Genomic DNA, 26088 nt, shown 5'->3' with positions numbered 1-26088 from the left:
CCCCACGTGAATCCTCTTATCCCAGCTGGGCTGGGGAACACAGCCTGAGAACAGCTGTGCCAGTGCTACTTCGGGTGTAGTCAAAACCACAATGGGCTGTAAAGGTCATGTGATTTCCAAACGAAACAGATGGAGAGACATGTGGGTGAGCACCTGAAACGAACCTCCAGTCCTCCTGAGGAGGCAGGGGTTAGGCTGGCTCATTACCCACTCTGCCACACTGTGCCTGTGCAACCTTGGGCTGGTCACCTCGCCCTCTGTGCAGCATTTCCCCTTCTGTAGAATGAAGATAAATACTTTCTTTACCCTGCCCATTCTCTGTCTCCACTATAGAGCCTTCAGGGCAGGAACAGCCTGTTATGTGTCTGTAGAGCACTTAGCACAATGGGGCCCGGTAACCTATTGCTACTTAGGAAAAACTTCCTAACTGTCAGGGTGGTTAAGCACTGGAATAAATTGCCCAGGGAGGTTGTGGAATCTCCATCATTGGAGATTTTTAAGGGCAGGGTTAGACAAACACCTGTCAGGGATGGTCAAGATAATACTTCATCCGGCCTTGAGTGCAGGAGACTGGACTAGATGACCTGTTGAGGTTCCGTCCAGTCCTATGATTCTACAAAAATAACAACTCTGGCTCGGACTCTTAATACACGTTGTTGGGCTAGTCAAACACTCCCAATGTACATGACTCCCAAACCCACTCCCACTCCCAAATTCCCAAGCCCCTGTTAAATACATCTGCTAAATACCAGAGGGGTAGCCATGTTAGTCTGGATCTGTAAAAGCAGCAAAGAGTCCTGTGGCACCTTATAGACTAACAGACGTATTGGAGCATGAGCTTTCGTGGGTGAATACCCACTTCGTCGGATGCATGTCTAGGCCAACATCTGCTAAAGTTGGCCTTGAAGTCCAGCATCTGCTGCTACAGGCACGCGTGCAGACTTTTCTGCCACTGTTTGTAATCCTCAGTTGCCTCCTTTACATTGCAGCAATAATTGCCATAGTGTGTATGGTACATAAACTATCGGTAAGAAGGAAGGAACGATACAGCCTGCACACCTGGAGGTTTTTATTTATAAACAGAGTTTAAGCCAAGAAGTTTGTACCAGATGTTGAAAAAGGAGGCAAGCCGCATCTTATTAACAATATACAGATTCTGCTCCATCTCCAACCCCTTATCCCTCCCCAGCCTTCGTCCCTGTGCTCACCCTCTCACACAAAAGCCTGAATGAAGAGAAGAGCCTTACACCATCACTTGGAGATCGGACAACCATTGGCTTAAGGGAAGATGTCAACACAGCTCCCAAGGAATGGGAACACACCAGCACTCTCACCAACAAGGGACCCAGGACCTCCCTACTAGATTTTACTGGCTATGAGGGGCACAGACCTCATCTGTAGGTGAGAGGAAACCTGTAGGTGAGAGCCAGAATCTCAGTGAGCAGATGTGATACTTATTCTTCCTGGTGTGGTTCTGCTCCTACCTCTGAGCGATTTTATCCACAGAATAAGCAGGAAACTCCTCACAGTAAAAATGCTTTCACCATGCTTTAACTCTTCTGCACGTCTCCCAAAACAGTCCCATCTTTAGTGATTTTGCAGACAGTATGAGGGAGGAAGATGAAGTCTTCTTGCAAGTCCTATGCACCAGTTGTGCTACAAACAAATATCCTCAGAGCTGCACTGCCTCTGCCCTACGCCTTCATCCCTAGCAAGTTATCTGCATAACAAGGTGGCCTGTGAGGATGCAGTGTAGGGAAAGGACAGGTTTTCCCTTCATATGCAATGGCAAAAGAAGATCACAAGCAATTAGAAATCATAGTGATGGGTGCGGCATAAGAAAGGGAACAGACCATCTCCCAGATCACCACCAGAGCTGGATAGTCTGTATAGCATTTTCTCTTGAGAGATCTCCAACTCTATGAGGTTTCAATAATCTCTGTAGTTGGGCAAATTAAATAAGGTGCTTCTCTACAAAGTGAAAACCTGCTTCCAAACAGACCCCCCCAGAACTCAAAGGATTCCCCACAGGTTTTCATGTTGACAGCCAAGCAAGTGACACTTGAAGGACGATTGCTCTCCATTAACCATGTTGGCTGATGGCTTGCCATTCTGCAGCAAAAACTTGGTTAGATTTTTCTCCCCCTCAGGTAACTGAGAACTACATAAAAGCAGCAGAGTTTTATGCAAGTACAGAGTAAGAAGAGAATTAGAGTTGAAAACACTTACTATGGGAGTTCTGAAGCTGTTCTGAGTCATACCCCACCTTAGCATTCTTTTTATTTGGACCTGCCCTCCCATTGTTGTGCCCCTGCTGAGTGCAGGTGAATTAAACTCATACTTGGGAAAGCAAAAAGAACAGGAGTACTCATGGCACCTTGGAGACTAACACATTTATTTGGGCATAAGCTTTCATGTGCTAAAACCCACTTCATCAGCTGCATGCAGTGGAAAATACAGTAGGAAGATATATATACACACAGAGAACATGAAAAAATGGGTGTTACCAACTCTAACAAGACTAATCCATTAAGGTGGGCTATTATCAGCAGGAGAAAAACAACTTTTGTAGCGATCATCAGGATGGCCCATGGGACTTACTGGGGAGTGCTAAGAGGGAGCACATGGGGAAGGCAAATGGGAAAGAGGAGAACACGAGCTGGCAGAGAACTGTTCTGCTCCAGGAACTACTGTAAATAAAACACCAAGATGAGTCCACTGCTGGCTTGCAGACCTCATTCCCAGTACAAAATTACGTGGTCTTTGATTCCTCAGGATCTTATGGCTGTTCGCTGGCTCAGCTAAATGCGCGTGACCCTTGTGTGTCCTACATCTCGGTCGCCATCTTTTAGTTTCAAGTGTCCATTTTCACTGGCCCTAATGAAAGGGAATATGGTTAAATACAGCAGAAGGACCCTTTTCAATATCACAACAGCTTTTCCAGCTTTGCCACTGGCTTGCTGTGTAGCCTTGGGCAAATCGTTTAACATTTAGAACACGAGGATAATGATACTTCTCCTCTCTGACCAGATTATGGCACCAGCTCAGGGGCACCAGCTCCTGAGGGTGCTACAAAAAGAAACAGGTGGGATTCTATCTGATTAATGGACTGGGGAGCAGGCAGGGAGTGGCTGTATAAAGAGGAGGGACATGACTGTGTGGCAGAGAGCTTTCTCCTGGGGAATGGGGGGAGGAGCTAGTGGAAGCTGCTGAACATTTCTGCCAGTCATCGTACAACCGGATATTGTTTAACAGATAAAAATGAAGCACCAAACACGGCGGTGTTTAATCTCAACTCTTTGGGGAAATTGACTAGAATGCCTGGAATAATATGGATACTGGACAGCAGAATAAAAGCCACTTTGATTCCAGAATAATCAGTATGCTATTCTGGAACAGAGTCTCTACCCAAAGAGCCTTTCTGAAATAGCTATTCCGGGCAATTTCCACATGTGGACAAGCCCATAGCCCAGCTCCTATTCCACTCACCCCAAGCACTCTGCAGGAGCAAATCCCCCTTGCCTCGTGGCTGCTGAGTAAGCCTGCCTTACCTTGAACCACTGAGAGCACATATATTTTTCAGCTCCTCCCAGCCCCTTCATGCCTTCTCCTTTCCCTGAACAAAATTACAGCTCCCCTTCCACCTTCTCAACCCCTCTTACCAGCATCAGAAGACACTGCTCTGCTCAGTAACAGGAAGCCTCATGCTCACATCCCACTTGACCATGCTGCTGCCCCTGCTTCCTGACACAGGAGCTGGTTTAGTCTCCATGGCAGTTGCTGATGCATATTGCATCCCCCTCTAGTTCCCGGACCAATCATGCAGTTAAAGGAAGGAATGAGTAATGGAATGCTTAACAGTGTTATACTGTTCAGCCACAGCATAACCACGTGGCACTTTGTGTGAAATACCTTATTTCAAACTGGCAGAGTATTAAAGGATCTTATAATAAACACCTCTGCTGTGTACAAGCAAGCTCTGTGATAGTCTATATCTGGTACAGAAGAATGTGACATGCTGTCAAGAGTAAACTAAACAGAAACAGGAAGGAAAACAGCAACAAAGGTTGCAGGACCTCATCAGCATGCCACTCTTCAATGCTTCAGAAGACCTCAGCTTTGACAAACCTTTAGAATAGACAGACTGGAAACAATATTTTGCAAGATTTTGTGTTGCTACCGAGCTCGGCAAAGGAACAGGCGATATACAGGTAACTTCTTTAATTTATGCAATGGGGAAGTACACAGCATATCTTTAAATCCTTTGACTTTAATGAAGACAGTCACAAAGATGACTAAGAAAGGGTTCTGGCTATGTTTGATGCATACTTTATACCTCAGAAATCTAGTTTATGAAAGAGCATGTTTCCACCAGAGAACTCAAGTTGCAGGAGAAAATGTTGGTTTAAAAAAACCAACAAAACATGCACAAAAAACAGGAGCTCTCTGCATACATTGGCTAAAAACTGTGATTTGGGGAATGCAAAACATCAGACAGAGGCTGGTTACTGGAAAGACAACTCAGAACCGCTGTTCTAAGTTTGGAAAAGAATCTCTCTCTAAAGTAGCCAGATGTGAAGAGAGTAGCCAAACTGGATACAAAGACAGAAAGAGTTGAGAGACATGTTTACAACAGAAATCACTGTTAGAGAACTGCCAGGTGTCAGGGACCAAAACAGCTGCCAGCCTGCTACCTGTCCTGCTAGGCAATCGAGGAGCCCAGCTGAAATGTCTTCAAACGCAGTGGCCACCGCCCTGATTGGTTCTTGGTTGAGCAGTCCTGCTTATAAGCTTGACTCCACAGCAGATCAGCCTGTGCTCAGTGCATAGCATGCCCACAGCAGCGCTGGCCCTTGTTCCAATCCTTGCTTCAGCCTGTTTCCAGTCTCTGCTGCTTCTTGTTCCAGTTCTGCTCCAGCTTCTGCTCCCCTCTGGCTTTGCCCCCCAGCTTTGCCTCTGGCTTACAACTCTGGTTGGCCCTCTGACTCTGGCATTCAGCTTCTATTATCCAGTAGTAATCCTTAGATTCACCTCTTGCTTACAACTCCCGTTTACCCCCCTGCCCCTGGCTCTGGCATTCGGATTCTGTCCATCCAGTACTGACCATAGGCTTGTTTCCTGGACTCTTCCCACCCTGGACCCAGCTCCAACAGGTGGGCCGCTGAACTCTCACTTTCACCACTAGGCATGACGACCCAATCGGCAACAGTTTAAGCAGCCCAGGGCGAAGGCTAGGGACCCATCTTACTGTCATGGACCAACACTTTCCCGACAGATCTGGTAGGGGTCATACAGAGCTTGCAGTCACAGGTGTCCACCCTGCAGGGGCAGAATGTGGCCCTACAAGCCCAGGTGCCTTCACCGGCAAGCCCAGCTCTTGCCCCCCATGAGCCAAAGATCCTGGCCCCAGACAAATTTAGTGGCGATCATGGTCATTTCTGAGGTTTCCCAAACCAATGCTGGCTCCTCTTCTTGCTTCACCCCTAATTGATTCCCACAGATAAGGGCTCATCAGTAGTCTGCTCACTGGGGATGCCATAGCCTAGGCCTCCCCACCCATGGAACAGTCCAGTCCCATCCTGGGCCAGTTGGAGCAGTTCATTTAGGCCACATTGCCTATCTTCAGTGACCCCCCCACACACCCAAACCACTGAAACCATGCTGCAAACACTACAGCAAGAGCATCACTCAGCTGCCCAATCCGCAGCCGAATTCCATTGCCTCTCCATGGACGCTGTGTGGAATGACTCCACGCAGCGTCATCAGTTTTGGATTAAATGATGACATAACGGACAAACCCACACAGGTCAAGCCCCCCTCCCGTCTCGATGACCTGATCGACTTATGTATCAGAACTGATGACCACCTTGCTGAGCAACACCAGGAACATGGCACAGCCCCTTGCACCCAGAGAACGCCCCGGCCTACCATCCCTCAGCTGCGCATCCCACGCATGCCACGACCCAGAAAACCACTTTATTTGCAAACTATAGGTTCCATTCTCAGTATCACCCCGAAATCCCCCTTGACTTGCCAATGCCCATCCCTGCTGACCTCACCGCACACATCCATCAAGTACATCAAGAATTCAGGCACTGATTAGAAGACAGTAGGCCAGCGTACAAGTGCCACACCAACCAACACCATCAGCTGACCTCTAATCTCAAGGTAGGGGATAAGATTTGGCAAAACCTGAGCTCCATTTGGACCATCAACACTGGACCATAAATACTTGGGGCCATTTGCAATGATTGAACAACTTAACTAGGTAACCTTTTGATTCCAGCTGCCAGAACCCCTTGAGATCTACCCATGTTCCATATCTTCCTCCTGAAACTTTTCATCAAGAATCCCTTCCCACAATGCACTACTCCTTCCCCTCCACCGATAGCCATACAGGGCCAAGAGGAATACATGGGCCAGCAGATTCTGGACTCCCTCCAAGTCTAGGGATGACTCTAATATCTGACTGGGAAGCCCAGAGGAGTTTTCATGGGAACCTGTGGAACACATCCAGGCCCTGAACTTCCTGTGCACCTTCCACTGGGCCTACCCCATGAAACCTGGCCCAGGGTCTCCTGGGAGGCAACCGTGATGGGAGGAGGGTGCTGTCAGAAACCAGACCAGGTAGGAACAACTGCTGGCCTGCTCCCTGACTAACTGTGCTACTAGGCAACCAACGAGCCCAGCTGCATTGCCTTGGAACTCAGGGGCAATAGCCCCGGATTGGCTGCTGGTTGAGCAGTCCTGCTTATAAGCCTGGCCGCCACAGAAGACCAGCTGCTGCTCAACACATATCATGCCGAGAGCTGTGCTTGCCTTTGTTCCAGTCCTTGCTTCAGCCTGCTTCCAGTTCCTGCTCGTTTCAGTCCTGCTCCAGCTCTGCTCCAGCCCCTGATTCCCTCTGGCTTTAACCCCCGGATCTGCCTCTGGCTCACAACTCTGGTTGATCCTGTGGTTCTGGCATTTGGCTTCTGTCCAAGAATGACAGAAGGTCCCTAAAAGTGGGGGAGCCACTGGCATCCAAACCGTGGCCCTGCCCCCCCTTCCACTGCCCCGTCCCCCCAAGACCCTTCCCCCTGTTCACTCCTCTCCGCCCCTTCCCTCCCTTCACTCACCCTTATGGGAGGTAAAAAGTGGGAGCACCATTGCTCCCTAGTCCCCCCTGTTCCAGTGCCCCTGCTTCTGTCACTCTGGTGCCAATTGCTGGTTCCACTTCTGGCTTATGACTCTGGTTAACTTCCCCTCCTCTCCCAGCTCTGGCATTTGGCTTCTGGCCCTCAACTTGTTTCCTGGATTCCACCCACTCTGGATCCAGTTCCAACCAGTAGGCTGGACTCTTGCTTTCACCACTAGGCATGACTGCTCACATCCTGGTCAGCAGTTAGGTGTCTAGAACCTAGTGACTGAGTTCATGTCAAATTGGACATCTCCAGTTTGGCGTAAAGAAAAAGAATTCAGCGCCCAGATCATATGTGATTGAGACTGACAGTGAGGAGTTCAACAGAAACTGTCAAAGACTACAAATTATTCCTCAGGAAGATCAATCAACACAGCAAAAACTCTACAGTTTGTGGATGCAGAACAAGGCAACAATGACTCAAATTCCAGACCAACCACAGCCAGTCCAACTGATGGACAACCAGATGACCAAGTTGTTACGCATTTGGGTCATGTAATTAGAAAACCAGTACAATTCAGAGACACTGAACTTCAAAGACAGTGTGATAGTTTATACAGTAAAAGCTGTATTATCCGGCACTTTATCAATCGGAAAGCTCTATTAACCGGCATTTCTGATATCTCCCAATACAAATCTTCAGTCTAGTAACTGGGACTAGTATACTGCCCAGGAGGTTATGCAATTGCACATTCTGCACTCTACTTTTAGGCAAAAGACATGTCAGCGAGCTAATATCAGGGATTTATTCAAAAAAGCAGCTTCCAGGGTGTGTCATAGGGTCGTTACAGATTCAATCCAATCTCCTACACTGTCTAGAACTACAGTGATAATTGATGTTGATAATAATGACCCTGAGGCAGTGCAAGATCCTGAAGTGCCTTCTGAATCATAAAAGACTAAATTATGTTCAATATAGTTGTAGTGTCAAGTGTACGTTTAGTGATCTGGGTGTACGCCATGCGCTGCCCATAGTGATACGTAGCATCATAAGATAACCTGTACACACCTAAGTGCTTCAAGAAACCAACCTCTCTGCAGTGCAGTACTTCTGAATTGGATCTGTGCCTGTCTACTATTTTATACTTTATTCATTTTATTATATTCAAATTCTCTGAAAATTGGTATTCCATTTGTAAGTATAACTCTTAGTCAACTGGAATTATTGACTAACCAGCACCCTGGCCCCATACCGCCAACATGTCGGATAACAAAGCTTTTACTATATTTCGTATATGTTAGAAATGTAGAACTAAAAGGGGAGCTGTAATGGAATGCTGTTCAGCCACTAGGTGGCACTGTGTGCAAAATACCTTATTCAAAGTTAATTTTAGCCATACCTGGCAGAGCATTAATAAATCTTATGATGAACACATCTGGTATGTATGAGGAAGCTCCCTGACCAGTCCATATCTGGTACAGAAGAACATGACAGAATCGGGGTAAATTCCTGACAGGGTCGATCAAGACTTGCTTCAAGCAAAAGTCCCAGTCCGGTTCTGGCACTGGGGCCCCAGAGGTTCCTCCAAAACCTAGGAAGTTAAGCAGCTGGGGACTGGTATTTCCCTAGTGGATAGTCCCCCCATTTTCCACACCCCGACTCCCTCTCTCATCCCCACAGTCACACTGTTTAGTCTCTTCCCTTCAGAATTAGATCTTGTCAAGCTGCCGGCTTGATGACTGACAGTGCAGGTGGGAGGTGACCGAGTGGTGCATTTCATTCACTGATGGGTCTGAAAGAGCTGGCAGCTCAGTTGGGGACAGCTCCTTGTTTCACCTCAATGCTCAAACACTTTGTGCATTGCAAAGTTTTTCATGAGCTACAAGTCAGGCCTCAGCACTGCTTTGAAGAGCATCAAAGAGGGAAGCAACAGACCCCACCAGTGCCATTTAGCCATGAGTGAAAAGATGAGGGACATAGGAACATCTGCAGACATGTTCTGAGGACTCACCACTGGCTCTCCTTAGCTTCCTCCGTGTGATCCTGAAGCTCTTTGCCACGCGTCTCTGGAAGCAAGAAGCAGAGGATTCCTGCAGTCACTGGAGTGCTTCCAAATATCACCATGGGAATAGCAGGATGGTACTTGTCCAATAGACCAATCAGAGGGGAGATGATGCCACCCACTCTGGATGACATTGAACACAACCCCACACCAGTCTGCCTAGTAAGAGAGCAAAACATAGAAGGTGTAAACAGCATGCATCAGAAGAAAGTCTTTGCTTATGAGGATGTCTCCAGGGGTGTAGATCCTTGTTCTAGTTGATAGTTTGGGAAAATCACAGTTCAAGCCTTGATCAGCACCTCACCTTCCACAAGTGTAGGTAGTGCTAGAGGAGAACTTAGGATCTTTAGCCTTTATAATTTTGGGGAAAATCTCCCATCTTTGCATTACCATTAGAAAAAGCTGTAGCATAGATGGGGCTCCAATGTTTGGAGAAAGTTGCTTAAAAACAAACAACCACAGGTCCTCATTCAGTGAATTCTTGATCACCACGTGTAATTGATTATTGACCTTTCAGCTAAAAATTAGTAGCTTTAGGAATAGGGCATATTAGTGGCCAAGGAAAGGCATTTGCCGAAAAAAAAAGTAATTGATGAAACATAAATCACTCGTGGGTAAAAGGAAGAAAAAAGCACCAAGTGGATTCTGATTTTAAGGAAAATAGCCAGCCCAGTCCCCATGCTACTAGGCCATGTTGTCTCTCACGCAGTAAAGGATGCATGTGGTCACCCAGTCTGGTATCGTATCTCAATCCAAAATCATTGCTCCAGAGCCTTAACAAGGACGACATCTCTCACATTAACTTGTACATCAAAACCTGGCCATTGACCCCTGTCTGTTCTAGAGTTGGGAAACAGGCCGGAATTGCTGTACAGGACCTGTAAATGTGGACAGAGCTTCTGATCACAACGATCTATTGAAGAAAAGGTTACTCTTTCAGCAGGCCTATATCCAAATCCTCCGTTACCATATTAAAAGCTTGTATTAAACCCATTTCCGGGGCTAAGGCAGCATGAAAAGCAAGGACACCTCACCTGATGATGGTGGGGAACAGCTCTGCAGAATACACATAGGAGATAGAAAAAGAGGCCGCGATGGCAAACTTCCCTATCACCGCCAGTGTCGTGACCACCACCGGCAAATCTAGTGGCAAAAGGAGATGATTTTATACAAAGCTCATATGGAGATTAGCTCAGTTTGTGCAGCTCCACATGCACCTGCCAGGAAGAAAAGCTATTATACATGTACAGAATACGGTGAGAGCTCCACTAAGGAGCCCACCTCCAATGGGCATCACCCTAACCAGGAACAAAGGACGGTTCTGCTCTGAAAAGTGACTCTGTACACATGGCATCTCCACCTTTATTGTACCTCACTGATCAAATGCACTCAGTGTACCAAGTGCAAAGACCTTTGCCCTAACTGCCAGCCCTACAAACTCACCCTGGATTTGGAAAGGTAAACTGAGTTTTTTTTCCTTCTGATCATCATAAGCATTAATCAAAGGTGCCACAGACCAGATTACACCCTCAATTACACTTGTGTAGCCCTGTTGCCTTAAGATTATATGTACTCATTTACTCCTGTGTAACCCCCACTGCCTTCACATTGCTCCCTCGATGGCACCTGTGCAGCTCCACTACCTTCAGATTAGGCCCTTGGTGACATCTATGAAGCGAAGGGTAGAATTTGACCCTTCAATAAAATGTTTGTAATTCCATAGATGATTTATGAGTCAGATTAGAATCCAGCTCCCACAGCCAAGCTGGATCGGCAGAGCTAACAGCTATGAAATTTCAGTTTGGGAACTGAAGTCAGTAAATACAACTTGAGATGCACCCAGGGAGCTGATCCATGGGTTAAGAAGGAATCAGTTGTACACAGTCACTTGCCAGATCAGAGCCACATTTTACAGAATCCCCAAGGTTTCATGGACACATAGGAGTGAAAGGGCCCTCGAGAGGTCATCTAGTCCGGTCCCCTGCACTCATGGCAGGACTAAGTATTAGGACTAAGTATTTCCAGTGCAACGTCAGCCAACTGCCAATTAAAGGCAAACCTTTATTAGATGATCAGTTGCAGCAGTTCCCTGAGACAGTTACTTAAAATAATTTATGCTGTAGACTTTCTAGAAGCCAGACAGAGAGGTGCAGTGACTCACACTAGTGCAATCAATCAAGTTCTGCCTACAGCTGACTTCAACAGAGTTGCTCCAGGATTGAATTTATGATGATACTTGATACTTCAGAAGGGGATTTTCAAAAGGTACACATGAGAATTAGATGCTCTCACTTCCAGTTAGCTTTCAGAAGGAGCAGTGTGCAAAACTTCCATTGTGCCTTTGAAAATCTTTCCTTGAATGTCCTTTATTTGAAAAACCCTGACAGGTAACTAGCCCAGGGGAATTCAGATTGTCTAATCTACCCAGGCAACTGTTTTTCGCTGCTGAAATCTCTGGCTATGCAATGAACCCCAAGCATTGCTTAAGGATGAAGCAGGAACACAATGTTGTTCAATGGAGCTTGCTTGCAAGGAAGGGGGAATTTTAAAGAGCCAGAGGGAGGAAAAAGTAACACTGAGAAAATTCAGCTTATCATTGGCCAGTCAGGTGCCATCTCCAGAAAAGGTGGCTCAGGCACTGAAAGCAAGTGTTAGGAGTCAATAGAGAGGGCCCCAGTCAGCTGAGCTATGGAAGGAAAGAAAATGGAGTACAAAAGGAAAGTGTCTGGGACTCGACTGCTCCAGGTACCGGGTGGGTTGGGCTGCACTCCAGGGACTTGCTGTGTACCTTTTGGGATGCAGGTGATGATGAGACACGTGGCTCCGCACAGGAGCAGAAAGCAGCCCTGGCATTTCTTCCTCCCAAACCACTGCAGCAGGAAGATACAAGCAAAGCGAGCTGGTATTTCAACAGCCCCGAACACAAGCTGCGTCAGGTAAATGTCCAAGCCAAAACTCCCAACGTTAAGGCTGAGGCCATAGTACACCAGGCTGTTCACAAACCTGAAAGCAAAGCAGAGCAGAGTGTATTTATCTCTGAGTGTGGTTAGCCTAGAGGATTCTAGTTTCCATAGGGATGAGAAATGCCCACTAGTCACATCTGCACTGGCACGTTTAATTTATCATTGCTACAGCTGTATAGGTTTGGGCTGTGATCTTGGGAGATCTCACAAGGTGAGTAGGGTCAGATGAAAGCTCATTAAGTGACTACAAAATTTCCATGGACCAAATCTGCACACACAAAAATCCCTTAGTTTTTTAAATAGCTGTTTGTGATGAGGTATACAAACCCCACACTGAGCAACAAGGGGTTAAAGGATTATTTTGGGCCCTGTCAGCCCCACCCTGCCACACCTGCAGCAAATGCTCCATCTGCTGGAGCAATTAAAAGACAGAGAAACAGCTCATTTGGGCCACAGTGCGAGAAGAGAGCAGACCTGTAGCCACAGCTCCAGTATTGCAGAGCAAAGGGAAGCCTGAGGTCTCTGACACAGCTGCCCAAAGAGACCCTCCCTGAGGAAAGGGAGGACCCACCACAGAAACAATCAGAGGGAAGTACCTCTCTTGCCCTGCCTGTGGATCCTGGACACTGGTAATCTCCTCCCCACAACCGTCCAGCCAATCATGGAGTGCAGCCTTAACCACTGGGGCACGCTTCCCTACCATACCCCAAGTGCGGACCATTACACTGTTATAAAAATAGAGTAATGTTTGGACAACTTACCAGGCATAAGCCATAACTAAAGTCACTTTCCTCAGGCGCTTCTTCAGGAAGAGATCCAGAATATTTCCAGACTTAACCTTCTTCTCAAGCGTCAGCTTTAAAATTCACAAGGCAAAAGGGTCAAGACATGAAACAGAAACCAATGGCCTGATCCAATTCATACTGAAGACTTTCACCAATATCAGGGAAGTGGATGGGACCCAAAAAGTATTCTGGTTATGAAAGGTAGAGAGCACTGCAGTACCCGACATGCTGGATTTACATGACCAAAGTCTGTTTTTCCAATTGCAATGTTTCGGTCACGAAGAACATTTTCTGACAAGTCAATTTTGGGAAAATGTGGTAGAAATGTTGGGTTTGGTGTTTGGCTTTGGTTTTTGTTTGTTTTTTTGCAATGCGATAAAGAGAAGAAGCACTGAAATATCCAACAAATTTTGTGGCATTTGAGCAAACATCTGAAGAAACATTGTATGGCTTGAGAGCCTATGTACAATGTGTTTGGACACCATAGATGGACCACAGGATAGCGAGAGCCCAAGAATGTACTAAAATGTTGTCTTTTCCCTGATCTGCTTTCTACAATATACCTTGAGCAGAGCCAGCTGGAAGCTGGAATGACCGTTCCATGGTAAGTTCCAAAATTTCAACAAACAAAAAAAAATAGTTTGAAATGGAATGAATACTGCAATTTCAGAATCTCCTGTGGATCAGGAATCCCAAAACAACATTTTCATTTTGGGATCTTTTCTAAATGTTTCCCAGCTGTCCAAGCTGCCCAGTGCCTAGGAGCCAGGTCTCCCAAGGCTTTGGGGCTGCCAAAGAGCTGCGAGCCTAGAAGCTCTCATTCATCATCAGCCAGCCTGATGTGCTGCCCAAGAGCCAAAGACCCTGGAAGTCCCCATTCTATGGCATTGTGCTTGGCAGGCTGCCAAAGAGCCAGGCAGGCAAATTGGCAGGAAACCAGGCTGGTGTCAAAACCTGCCTGGCAAGCAGGGTCCCATCAGAAACCTGCCTGGTCTTTCTTGCTCCTTTATTTTTGTTAGACTGTGTCCAGCACAGGTTTTGTGTCCAGCTGCAACACTGACCCATGTAAGATTTATGTGCTATATCTGCATCATTCAAATTATCATTATTAATCATCGGCTGGAGTTGCAACAAACTCATGGGCACAAATAGGCACTGCAGGCCCCAGCTGAACTGTGCACTTCCTGATCCAAGGACAGAATCCAGGATTTCAGAGACATAGCCCTCAATTCTATGAGCTAAAGCTCAATTCCTTCCATTAGCCGTCGCTTGTGATTGAGGATTTCATCCTTTGTAGGCCGACCACTAGAGGGCAACAGTCCTGTGCATCTGACCAAGCTTAACCCTGTACCCAGCAAATGGCAGTCACACAGCTGCACACTAGTGGGACCATGTCGGCTCATACCCAAAATAAAATCAGGTGATATAAACACGACAGTTTTGAATTTGGGAGAAGTTAAAAATCCTTCTTACATTTAGGATTAAAATGTAAAAGTGCTGGGGCGGGTTACGGAAAAGTTCATCTTTCGCGTACATCTCCATACTGTGCCCTGGCATAGAATGCCCTCCTGGGATTGGTCTGCAAAGTCCACTCCCTCTCCTCATTAAGACCCAGCTCTGCCATGGCGCCTATATGGAATCATTCAGTCACTGATGTCTTGAAGGCCAGGTGGGGATAGCTAACATTCCCTTTATTTACAATAATCAAAACAAAGTGTGAATGTGGGTATAAAGCCCGCACCCCCATTTGGCCAACACAAGGAATTGAACTTGAGGCCTCCAGAACTAAAAGCACGAGCCACTACAGCTTGAACTAAAGATCCAGCCTCTTTACCTGCTCATGTGACAGGTTCATATTCTCTGTGGATTGGTCACAGCGTGCTGACACTAACCAACGGGCTATGAATATGTGCATATAAAACTTGTACATTTGTATCCCTATTCCACTCCTTCAGCATGGGATTTGTTTTATTAGATAGTAAGCTCTTTGGGGGAGGGCCATGTGCTTGGACAGCACCTAGCAGAACAGGGCCTGATCTTAATCTGAGCTTCTTGGTGCTACTGAAACAGTAACATGAAGGAAAATACAACATATAAGTTACATTCACTGAGGGGCTAAAATCAATAAAGGAATAAAAATTGACACAGTTCTATCTCTGGCAAAATGATATGAATCAGCAATTGCAATTTTATTGACTGTTCCTTTCTGTTGTTTCAAAGGAAGTTCTTGGGTCCTTTGATATCACACATGCATGGTTTGGCTGGTGGTCATGGGGTTCAACACGACCAGCCATGAAATTTTTGCCAAGTGCAATGGAAGGGACTTGCAAGTTTCTATTACTTTACTCCTGGGGGAATTCTGCATCACTGTGCAATGTAGAATTGGCACAGAATTAATGTTCTGCTCATAATTTCATTACCCCGCAACAGTTGGTGCTGCAGAGCTTTTGGCTGCTCTGGGGGTTGCTGGACCCAATAGAGTCTGTCTCTCCAGCTCGCAAATACAGGGCACTGTGGGGACACAGGGGAAGGAGGAGCTGGAGGTTTCCAGGAAGCTGCACTTCCCAGCATGTCCTGAAGGAAGGAGGCAACATGCACGAAACTCCGTACTCTCTGGATCCCTGGCGGGGAGGGACGTGGTTGTCTGTTGGGGAGGGCGTCCTGCAGCTTGGCTCTGGAGTGTAGTGGGTGTGGGTGTCTGGGCTGTGGTGGAGCGTGGCTGGGCTCTGGGAGGTAAGGGGTGCAGTTGTCTGCGACCAGAAGGGACGAGTTTTCCCCCAAGATGTGACCATCTGGCGCATGTGACACACCCAGACTGACACACCCAACAAAAGCATAACAGACAAACAGAAACTGAGTTGTTGTAGGAGTTCCTTTAACATTTTATTCCTGGGGGAATGTTTTTTGTTCTTTGTATTGTTACAGACATATTTGCTGAAAGAGGTGTGATTATATTGTGTTATTTTGACAAAATAAGCAGAATTTTGTACAATTTTAAAGTATTGTGCACAGAATTTTTAATTTTTTGGCCAAAATTCCACCCAGGAGAAATGACTTGCAGGACTTTTAAGGGACAGTGCAGTCACACCCTTATGGAGCATCTACAAATGACATCATATGAACACAACCTCTGAAGTTCTCTTCCCCACTTTTGGTAAACAGGAGAAAAATATTAGGGGCTTCTCTAAGCACAAGATGATAAGATGACTTCACAAGTGAGGATTGTTTGCTCATATGAGATGTGAGAATATTTGGATAATTCTGTTTCTAGAGGGAGATTTTAAAAAACCGTTTTTATGGTCTATATAACACTGAAAAATAAGGCCTGAAAAGCTCCCTGTCTCAGGATTTATTACCTGTTCAAGCAGTTCTGGAGGGATGGTCCGTCTATTCACAGATGCTGCCTTTTGAAGTAGGTTTTTGGCTTCCTTTACCTTCTCTTTTGTCATGAGCCACCGAGCAGATTCTGGAAGGACCCTACAAAGCATGTGAATTCCAAAGAGTTCTTTGCTATCAAAATCCCAGTTACTCACTTAACTTCATCCACTTGATGCATCTTCCATAGCAGTAAAATATATTTGACGACGTGTGTTTATACAGGAGATGTAATTCTTCTGAGGCACTATGGCTTGGTTGTGTGTATATGGGTTGTTTTGTTTCAATAGAAATAACGTTACTGTAGTGCCAAGATTTTCAAATCTTGGGGCCTAAAGTTAGGCACCTACATAAAAGTGGCCTGACAGCCAAAAATGCTGGGGGCCCAGCAGATCCTATTAACTATGTATAAACCTTTACAAGATATGGGTTATATTGGGAAGGACCAATCCTGCAATGTGTATATGAATCCATTCTGTAAAGCCCGTGTATAACCTGGATCACAAACAACACTGCAATGCTTGAGAAAAGCTCTCTGGCAAATGCATGCTTACCATATGTAAAAGAAAAGGCAAAATACAGGGGCAGATCCAGCAATCTGCAGCAATCTCCAGTTGCGAACACCATAAGCTAAGCCAGCCAAAACCATCTGTCCAATGGAAAAGCAGCACTGGGTAATAATTACTGGATGTGACCGGTAGGGGACTCCAACCCATTCAGTACCTAGAGACATTAACACAGATTGAACTGCTGAGAATCCTAATGATTCAGCACCATTTAAAGGATTTTTTTTCTATTCCAAACTAGATCCACTTTCATTTGGGGAATGTTATCTAGTAGCTGGAGTAAGTACTCTGGGATTTGGCCACTGGGTGACCTTAGATAAGTCACATACACCCAGGCTTTCAAAAACTGCCTAGTGACTTTAGGGGCTTCCATTTCTGAATGTTCAGAGTCATTTTAAAGGGGTCTGATTTTCAGAAGCTGTGTGCTCAGCACTTTTTGAAACTTGGACCTCTTTAAGTTGACACTTGTTAGGCACTCAAGATTCACTGGTCATGTTTTAAAATTTCTGCCATAATCTCTGGGCCTCAGTTTACACATCTGTAAAATGAGTATAAATAATAATAATAATAATTCCAGTACTGGTGAGAGATAGAGAATCTGTTTAATAGATGCAGTTGTAAAATTTTAGACAGGTAAGGGAGGGTGTCGGAGGGGATGGGGAGAACATGGAGGCCCCAGGCTGGGGCGGGGTGGGAAGGAGTCACATAGAGAGTCACTTGGGGAGGACACGTGCCCCCACTTGTGTCCCTCCCATGAGTGCAGTACCAGCAAGAAATTATTTCTACTTGCACCACTGGAGATAACTAATGACAAACCGAGCACAAATAAACCAACATTTCACATTCTCCAACTAAAAGCTCCTATGCTTTCTGCCCACCTCCCACCAACTATGTAAATACCCAGACCAGATTCTCCTCTTTCCTCCACTGGTGTCACTCTCCTGACTTTAATGTGATTACTCCTGATTTACACCAGGGTGAGAGGAAGATCAGGCTCACTGTATTTCAAGCAACATTAATTTGGTAGTAAATTTTTTTAAACCATGTAGCATGTAATTGTGCCGAGCGTTTGTCCATGGGTTCTTTTCATTGCCATTTGTCAGAGCACTTATACTGTGTAGCTAAAACATCTCTAGCAGTGAGGGAGTCTTACCTAAAGCCAGGACGCCTATGAAGATTCCAGATACAGCAGCACCCACAAGACATCTCAAGATGACGTAGACATAGAAATTTGGCACAAAAGCTGCTCCAACACCAAATGTCCCCATTACAAGCATGGAAACCAAAATGATGGGACGCCGCCCAATCCTAGGGGAGGAAACATTTTCATAAATCTCTGAGGCTACTGTCAGCTTTCACTCCTAATACAGCAGCTAAGGCACCTGGATACTGTAGTGATAGTCATCAGTGTAAGAACTTGGCTGGATACACTAGTTGGTTGATATAGTGCAGAAATAGTTAATATAGTTAAAATGGGATTGCTGCAACATCCGAGTTCTGGCCAAGATTATCAGAAGTGACAAGTGATTTTGGGTGCCTAAAGTGGGACACCTTTAAAAGGCCTCTTTAAGGTGTGTCAAGCCGGTCACCCAAAACTTGAGGCAGTGGGGCCTGGGGGACAGAGCATTGGACTCGCAGTCAGGAGCCCTATGTTCTATTCCTGACTCTGTGACAGGCAGGAGGACCTGGGCAAGTCACTTCACCAGTCTGTGCCTCAGTTTCTCCATCTATAAAATGGGGGAGAATAATGTATAGTTTATATTTACAACACCATCCTCTCCATCAGACACATGTTCAGTTCATCCCACTTCTGAGTTACCCTCTGCATCCTCCTGTCTTAGAGAAGTTAAACTCTTTAGGGCAGGGGCAGATTTTTATTTTTATGGCACAGTGCACCTTCAGCAGTAAATAATAATAAAACTTATGGTAGGTTCTGAAGCCCATTCTAAACATAAGAAAGTGCCAGAGCAGTGAGCACTTTGCCTGCTTTAGGGAGGATGGGAACACAAGTAGAAGAAAGGGGTTGAGGAAGAGTGGGCAGCAGGAAATTGTGAGGAGACCAGTGAGATTGACGTGGCTAGGGCTGGGGTAGGAAGAAATTCAGACAATGCCCTCCCCCAGCAGTGACAAAGCAAGATCCCACAGAGCACTGGTGCAAGAATAGGTTAGGGGCTCCATTTCCATTTCTGAAATCCACCTCATTCCAGCTTCCCCCATTCCTGCAGATCTCTCCACAGCCCAATCCAGCTCTCCCATCCCCCACCTCCTGCCTAGATCCCCCACCTCTCCAATCCATCCATCCCATCCCCCACTTCCTGCCTAACTCTCGAATGGCCCCAATCCATCCATCCTATCCCCCACTTCCTGCCTAGCTCCCCCACAGCCCTGATCCAGCCCTCCCATCACCCCAGTCCTGCTTAGCTTCCCCACACCACAATCCAGCCCTCTCATCCCCTATCTCCTGCCTGCCTTCACCAGAGCCCCAATCCATCCCTCACATCCCCTACTACCTGCCCAGCAACCCCATGGTCCCAGTCCAGCCCTCCCATCCCCCACCTAGCTCCCCCACAGCCCCAATCCAGCCCTCCCACCCCCCCCACCTGCCTAGCTCCCCCACGGCCCCAGTCCAGCCCTCCCACCCCTCATCTCCTGCCCAGCTCCTCCACAGCTCCAATCCAACCCTCCCATCCACCCAATCCTGCATAGTTCCTCCACGGCTCCAATTCAGCCCTCCCTGTGACACTCCGTACCTCGGGGGAACACCCTACACCGCCATGTTCATCTTTATGAAATGATGGTGTGGTATTCAGTGCAAAGTTTGTCATGTTGGGTGTCTTCGGAAGGCTCACAATGCACTGAGCATGGTGCATCCGACGAAGTGGGTATTCACCCACGAAAGCTCATGCTTCAATACGTCTGTTAGTCTATAAGGTGCCACAGGACTTTTGAGCATGGTTGTTATAGTGATGTTATACTAATTGGTACAATAATTTTGCAGTGAGGTTACGGGTTATAATTTCATGTATATAGTTATGAGGCTAAATATGTATCCTCGGGGCTTAAAGCAAGCCTATGCAAAAACTCTCCAAGAACAGAGAGGCAGTTCACACCTCATTAGAGCATGGATGGGACAAACCCATCCCAGCCTCACAGGAACAGTGGACACTGGCTTAGGCAGCAACAAAAGTCTGTTAGACCCTCGAGGGAGTCACCCCCTTCCTTTGGGGAATTTGGGACTGCAATGAGGTAATGCTCACCTGACTAACGGGGGGAGGCAAAGCCAGGAGGAGAGAAAGGACATGATAAAAGGGAGAGCCATTTTGCCATGCTCTTTCTCTTCCACCTACATCTACAGACACCACCACCACCACCCGACTGAAATGCTGATCAAAGAGGAGAGCCTGACTGAAGAGCCAGCCTGTGGTGAGAAGCATCTAAGTTTTTAAGGACACTGAAAGTGTTAAGATCAGCTCAGAATGCATTTTGCTTTTATTTTATTTGACCAATTCTGACTTCTTATGCTTTGACTTATAATCACTTAAATCTACCTTTACAGTTAGTAAATCTGTTTGGTTATTCTACCTGAAGCAGTGTGTTTGGTTTGCAGAGACTCCCCTTGGGACAACAAGCCTGGCACATATCAATTTCTTTGTTAAATTGACAAACTTTCATAAGCTTGCAGCGTCCAGTAGGCATAACTGGACAGTGCAAGATGGAGGTTCCTAGGATTGTTTCTGGGACCTGAGATATTGGCTAGTGTCATTCGCTTGCAAGTAGCTGGGAGCAGCATACATGCCAGAGGCTGTGTGTGAACAGCCCAGGGGTGGGGGGGTCTCACAGCAGAGCAGGGTAAGCCTGGTTCCCAGAGTCAAGGATTGGAGTGACCTCTCAGATCAGCGGTCCAGATAAGACCAGAGGGGAACGTCACACTCCCATCCCCCATCTCCTGCCTAGCCCCAATCCACCCCACCTAGCTCCTCCAAAGCCACAATCCAGCCCTCCCATCCCCCACCTTCTGCCTAGCTCCCCCACAGCCCCAACCCATCCCTCTTGTCCCTCGCCTCCTGCCTAGCCCCCCCAGTCCCAATCTAGCCCTCCCATCCCCCACAGTCCCAGTCCTGCCCTCCTGTCCCTCACCTCCTACCTACCCCTCAAGTCCCAGTCTAGCCCTTCCATCCCCCACAGACCCAATCCTGCCCTCCTGTCCCTCACCTCCTGCCTAGCCCCCCCAGTCCCAAGCCCTTCCATCCCTCACCTCCTGCCTAGCCCCTACATTGCCCCAAACCATCTCCTGTCTCCACCTCCTACCTAGCTCCCCCACGGCCCCAATCCAGCCCTCCCATCCTTCACCTCATGCCGAGCTTTCCTCTAGATCCTTCGTGCCCCATCACTCCCCGTCAACCACCGTCTCCAGCCTCCTTCCGTCTATCCTGCAGCTCCCCCAGTCCCAATCCAATCAGCTCCCAGGCCCTTTTAGCTCTCTTCCTGACCCACATTTCCCTGATCCATCCTCCCCCCAGCCCCATTTCAGGCCCTCACAAGCCTTCCCCCAGACCCCCCCACTTGGCCCCCTTCAGCTTCACTCCAATACCCGCCACACACCCCCACAGCTTCCCAAGCTCTGATCCAGAACCCCTGAGTTCCACTCCAACTTCCCCAATCCAGCCCTCCACCCAGTTCTTCTTCAACTCTCCTCTCCCACTCCCCCCACAGCCCCACGCACAGTGGCTGATGCTTATATCTTGCACTTCATCTCTAGGAGAGCCAAATCCCACCTACAGGGCACAGCAGTGCCAGGGCCTAGGGGTCTGGGTTCCAGTGTTATAACCTCACCAGCCTGTACCCCCCAGGCTCTATGCAATATGCCCCAAAGCGAGGTTATGTTGCTGACTTTGCACAGGTAACTGCAAGTGGATTTTCTCTCTCTTTACCTGTCACTTAAGGAACCAAAGACCACAGCTCCAAGGAGAAGTCCTAGCATGTAAATGGATTGGGAGACGTCATTTAGCTCTTTTCGGTCACATACCAGGTCAAACTGAAAGAAGGAAACAAAGTAGGTTTCATTTTAAAGGGGCTTGATTTTGATGGCTGGATTCATGACGTGCTAGCAGCACAAACATTCCCAGAGAGAACCGGAGATTAAGGTACCCGGCCTATAACGCCAAAACCACCATTCACCTATTACAGCTCCACCCCAGTCAGCACCTAGGGTTGCCTGAGAGGCTCTGATGTGTTTGTAAGTAATACAACTCCAAATAGAACAGACGTACCTGACCATTCAGTCCCTCTCCCTGCAGGATTACCCCAAGCAATGAGGCTTTGTGGAGAAACTATCTCATCACAGGGGTTCTAATTGTCACAAAGCTTTTCCCAATATTCAGCCTTCCATAAATTCATCGCAATACCCCTCATTACACTGCTACAATAAGTGCCATGGTAAATAGTTCCTATCCCTTCTTGGTATTAGATCCCTTCAGGGAGGCACTCTTTCTGTCTTTTTCCTTTTTGACTCTCCCTCGACATCTTCAACCCCCAGATCCATTTCAGTTGCTCTTTCCTGAGCTTCCTGCATTTGTTAACACGATAACAAGCAGAGCTGGTCAAAAACCAAAAGCAACCTCAACATGTATTTTGGAAAAACAATGGTTTTGAGGTTGGTGTTTTTTGGAGATTTCAGAAAGCACCCATGGTTTGTTTATCCAAAATTCTGTTCAAAATTGTTAAGCTTCTCCGTTTCTTCCTTTCCTGCCTTTTCTGCTTTGTCACAGAAAAAAGCAAAGTTCATCATTTTAGTTAGAAAAGGAAAGCCAGAGCATACAATATTCTAAATATTGCTCAATGGACTTTCCATCAGAAAAATGTTACATAGCTGCCATCATTAGTTTGTGCATATAGGAAAATATGTAAAGACGACAAAGCATGGACTTAGAGGTATAGTGTTTGCAAAGCTCTGGCTAGTCTCTCTTGTTTTGGTAAAGCCCAATTCTTCAGTTACATAGTTTGATGATCTCCTACACATCCTTGCACAAAGAAAAGCAACAACAGAGACCTAGAAAACACAGTTTGTGTCGCAGAAATTGTAGGCATGATTAACATACAGCTCCATTCCTGCAATGGGCATTTGTGCAAGGACAACAGAGACAAGCTGAAAACCAGCACTAGCTCCATCTATCAATCTATGACATTTACACAGCCCCATCTCCCTGGTATCAGAGCACCTTGCAAGCTTTAACAGCTGTAGCCTCACGCCACACCCCTGTGAGATGGGCTTTTGTTCCATTACATGCAGATGGATAACTGAGGCATAGAGTACGTCTACACTGAAAATTAAAGTCTAGTTGTAGCAAGGGCAGCCATGCCCATGAGAGCTTTAATCTAGCTAACATCGGTAACAATAATAGTGAAGATGTGGTGGCATGGACCCACAGCAACCCGGGTACCTATCCAGGTTCCCCCATAGTCTTGTACTGGAGCTCCTAGTCCATACCACCACTACCACTGCTACATGCACTAGTTAGACTAAAGCTAGTGCAGACATGCTTACCTGTGCTACAATTACACTTTCATTTGCAGTGTAGATGCACCCTAAGTGCCTTGCACTGGGTCAAACCAGATGTTTGCAGTAGAGGAGGAACTGTAGCTAGATCCCCCATGGGCTAGAAGTATTCTAACCACTGAACAATGCTTCCTCTCTCCTTTCTGCCTGGCTGCTAGCAAACTGCAAACACTAATGGCTGCTCTACACCTAATAGCTGCATTCATTTAACAAAAAATTGGCATTTAAATGACCAGACTAAGCTCAATCGATATAATTCAGGTGTAAACCAATCTATGTGCATCCACACGATTGGGCTGGTTTAAATTGATTTAAAATCCAGCATATCCATTATGTGGAGACAATCCCCAGGGTGCGTGTACACTTTCAAATCAGCATGATCCTTAGCAATAAATATAAGCTCGAAATGCAGTTACAAACCTGAGTCACCAACGTTGGGGTTTGTTCTGAAGAATAGACCCACCCCTCCTGGCACTTCTTAGTGACATTAAGGCCGTATTCTACGACGGAGTCAATATCCCAATTCACAGGAGTGTACATAAGGCATTCTTCATAAGATCCCTGTGTGTTCCTAGGGATAGTTAGGTTCAGCAGCTGTTCCTCAGTCAGGTTTGGGCTAATGGCATAGATCCAGCTTGTCTTACAGTGATGAGGCACATCCAGAACCATGAACACTTGGCCAAACATGGGAAAAGCCGTTAGAAAGTTTGCAAGGCTGAGCATCAGCACCAGCCATTTTTGAAATGGCCCCAAATCTCCTATAGCATTGATAATATCTCCAAAGTTTGTCATTGTTTGCTTGTCTAATGCTGGAGTGTAGCACGTTAGCTTTTTTAACACAGGCTGAAGTTAATGTTTAAACTCAATGTGACTCAAAAAAATTATCAGCTAAGACAACATGAAATGTTGTTGCATGCTCCATGCTCATGTCAGCCTAATGAAATATGTTTTTAATTTTCAAGCATGTACTTTGTAACCCACTAATTACTATCCACACTTCACATGCAATAGTGAAGGGTCTGTTAGCATTTCCACAGCAAATTAGACCAAGACACACAAAAGTTGAACTTGTCATGACTTTAACTGGCCTCTGAAGGCAGAAGCTTTGGCAAAACGGATGCAACCGGAAAGCATTCGTTGGGATTTTCCAAAGCAAAGCAGGGGATTTAGCCACACATGTGAGGCAGTTGGACCCAAAAAAACCCTGGATCCGAACACTGATCTAATTCTAAAGGTTTAAGAAGAGAAAGGAAGGAACATTAGGTGCTAGCCTAGGATGTGTGAATCCTGGGTGCAAGTCCCTGCTCCGCCACAGAATTCCTGTGTCTCAGGGCAAGTCTACAGTACCGCGCTACATTGGCACAGCTGTAGCATGTCTGGAGAAAACGCACTATGCCAATGGGAGAGGTGGAAGCTATGTTGATGGAAGAGTGTCTCCCATGACATAGCATGGCGTGGACCCTGCTGTAAGTCGATGTAATTTACAGCCCTCAGAGAGGGGTCGGTGGGTCGTTTTCATACCCCTGAGTGACGTAAGTTACATTGACTTAAGCGGTAGTGTAGCCCAGCCCTTAGAGATATGAGTGGAATAAACAGTTGGACAGACAGAATGTGTGTTGAAGGCTGTTCGCTTTAAATATACAAGTGATGCTGGCGTGTGACTATACTGAGCATCCACAGGATCAGATATAGACCTAGTGTGGCTCTCTTAAGGACACATTTCCAGCAGATCTATTTATGCAAGCCCTAACACACTCCTCCTTTTCTGTGTTACTCTGGACAGCAGAGCTTGCTTTGAACCAACAGAGATGGGTCACGACTGACAAACAGAATTGTGGCTCTGCACCAAGTTGTTTCTGTAAGAGTTCAAGGTTCCACTGACCAGACTGTGATGAGCCCAGCAAAGGACAAACATTTTACAAATAAACTCTCCCACGCTGTGTACCTTATGGCTGCAACTGGGTCCACCAGTTAAACACCAACACCACCCTTATCTTGCTGCGCATCCTCTATCACCACCAGAGACTGCTCCGAAGCCCACTGGGGACAATGGAAGAACTCCGGCCAACTTCAGTGGGCTTTAGATGCTTTCAGTTAAGACATTGGACAGGGACTCGTGGCTTCTGGGTGTTGGATATTTAGCCTAAATGGGAACTGTTGGAAGCTTAGTTCATTTGAAAATCTGGCCCATAGCATCGAGGGGTCAGGGAAAATGTGCCTCCTGTAGCATGCAGTGTTAATGAAGCTGGGTTGGTCCCAGGATATGAGAGACACAAGTGGGATCAAGTAATATCTTTTATTAGACCAACTCCTATGGGTGAGAGGGATGAGCTTCCGTGTGACACAGAGCACTTCTTCAGGTCGGGGAATGGTAATGACAGTGTCACATGGGGGGGATTGTGAGAGGGAGTCTCCTCCAGATCCCACTTCATGTTGTTTATAATGTCCATAGTTCATAGCATATGAGGGGTTCTCTAAGCAACACCGACAAAAGAAAGGTCCTTTCCTCTCTCTCTCCCTTATGAGAGCGAGGTATCTGAATGAAAGAAAAGAAAGGTCAAGATGGCCTGGCTCTGAGGCACTCTCTCTGAATTCAGCTCTTTGGGCTTGGCCTATTGGTGGGTCTATCATCTTTTATTAGGGTCTACGTCAAGCCGCTC

At 46.6% G+C, this 26088-nt stretch overlaps 1 protein-coding gene across 1 annotated transcript; it reads right to left on the bottom strand.

The window, feature by feature from the left end:
* Window positions 1–2581: 2581 nt before the first annotated feature.
* On the bottom strand, window positions 2582–24220 carry LOC127045489 (solute carrier family 22 member 13-like). The gene is made up of 10 exons (XM_050941546.1): window positions 23849–24220; window positions 21804–21907; window positions 18026–18180; window positions 16861–17029; window positions 16288–16408; window positions 12908–13002; window positions 11972–12186; window positions 10218–10326; window positions 9133–9342; window positions 2582–2877 (listed from the first exon to the last, which is right to left on the bottom strand). The coding sequence occupies exons 1-10, from the start codon at window positions 24218–24220 to the stop codon at window positions 2802–2804; spliced, it is 1626 nt and encodes a 541-aa protein (XP_050797503.1). The 3' UTR covers window positions 2582–2801.
* Between the last annotated feature and the right edge of the window lie 1868 nt (window positions 24221–26088).

The sequence above is a fragment of the Gopherus flavomarginatus genome, chromosome 2, assembly GCF_025201925.1.
Source record: "Gopherus flavomarginatus isolate rGopFla2 chromosome 2, rGopFla2.mat.asm, whole genome shotgun sequence".
NCBI lineage: Eukaryota > Metazoa > Chordata > Testudines > Testudinidae > Gopherus > Gopherus flavomarginatus.
This window is presented reverse-complemented; position numbering and strand designations above follow the sequence as displayed.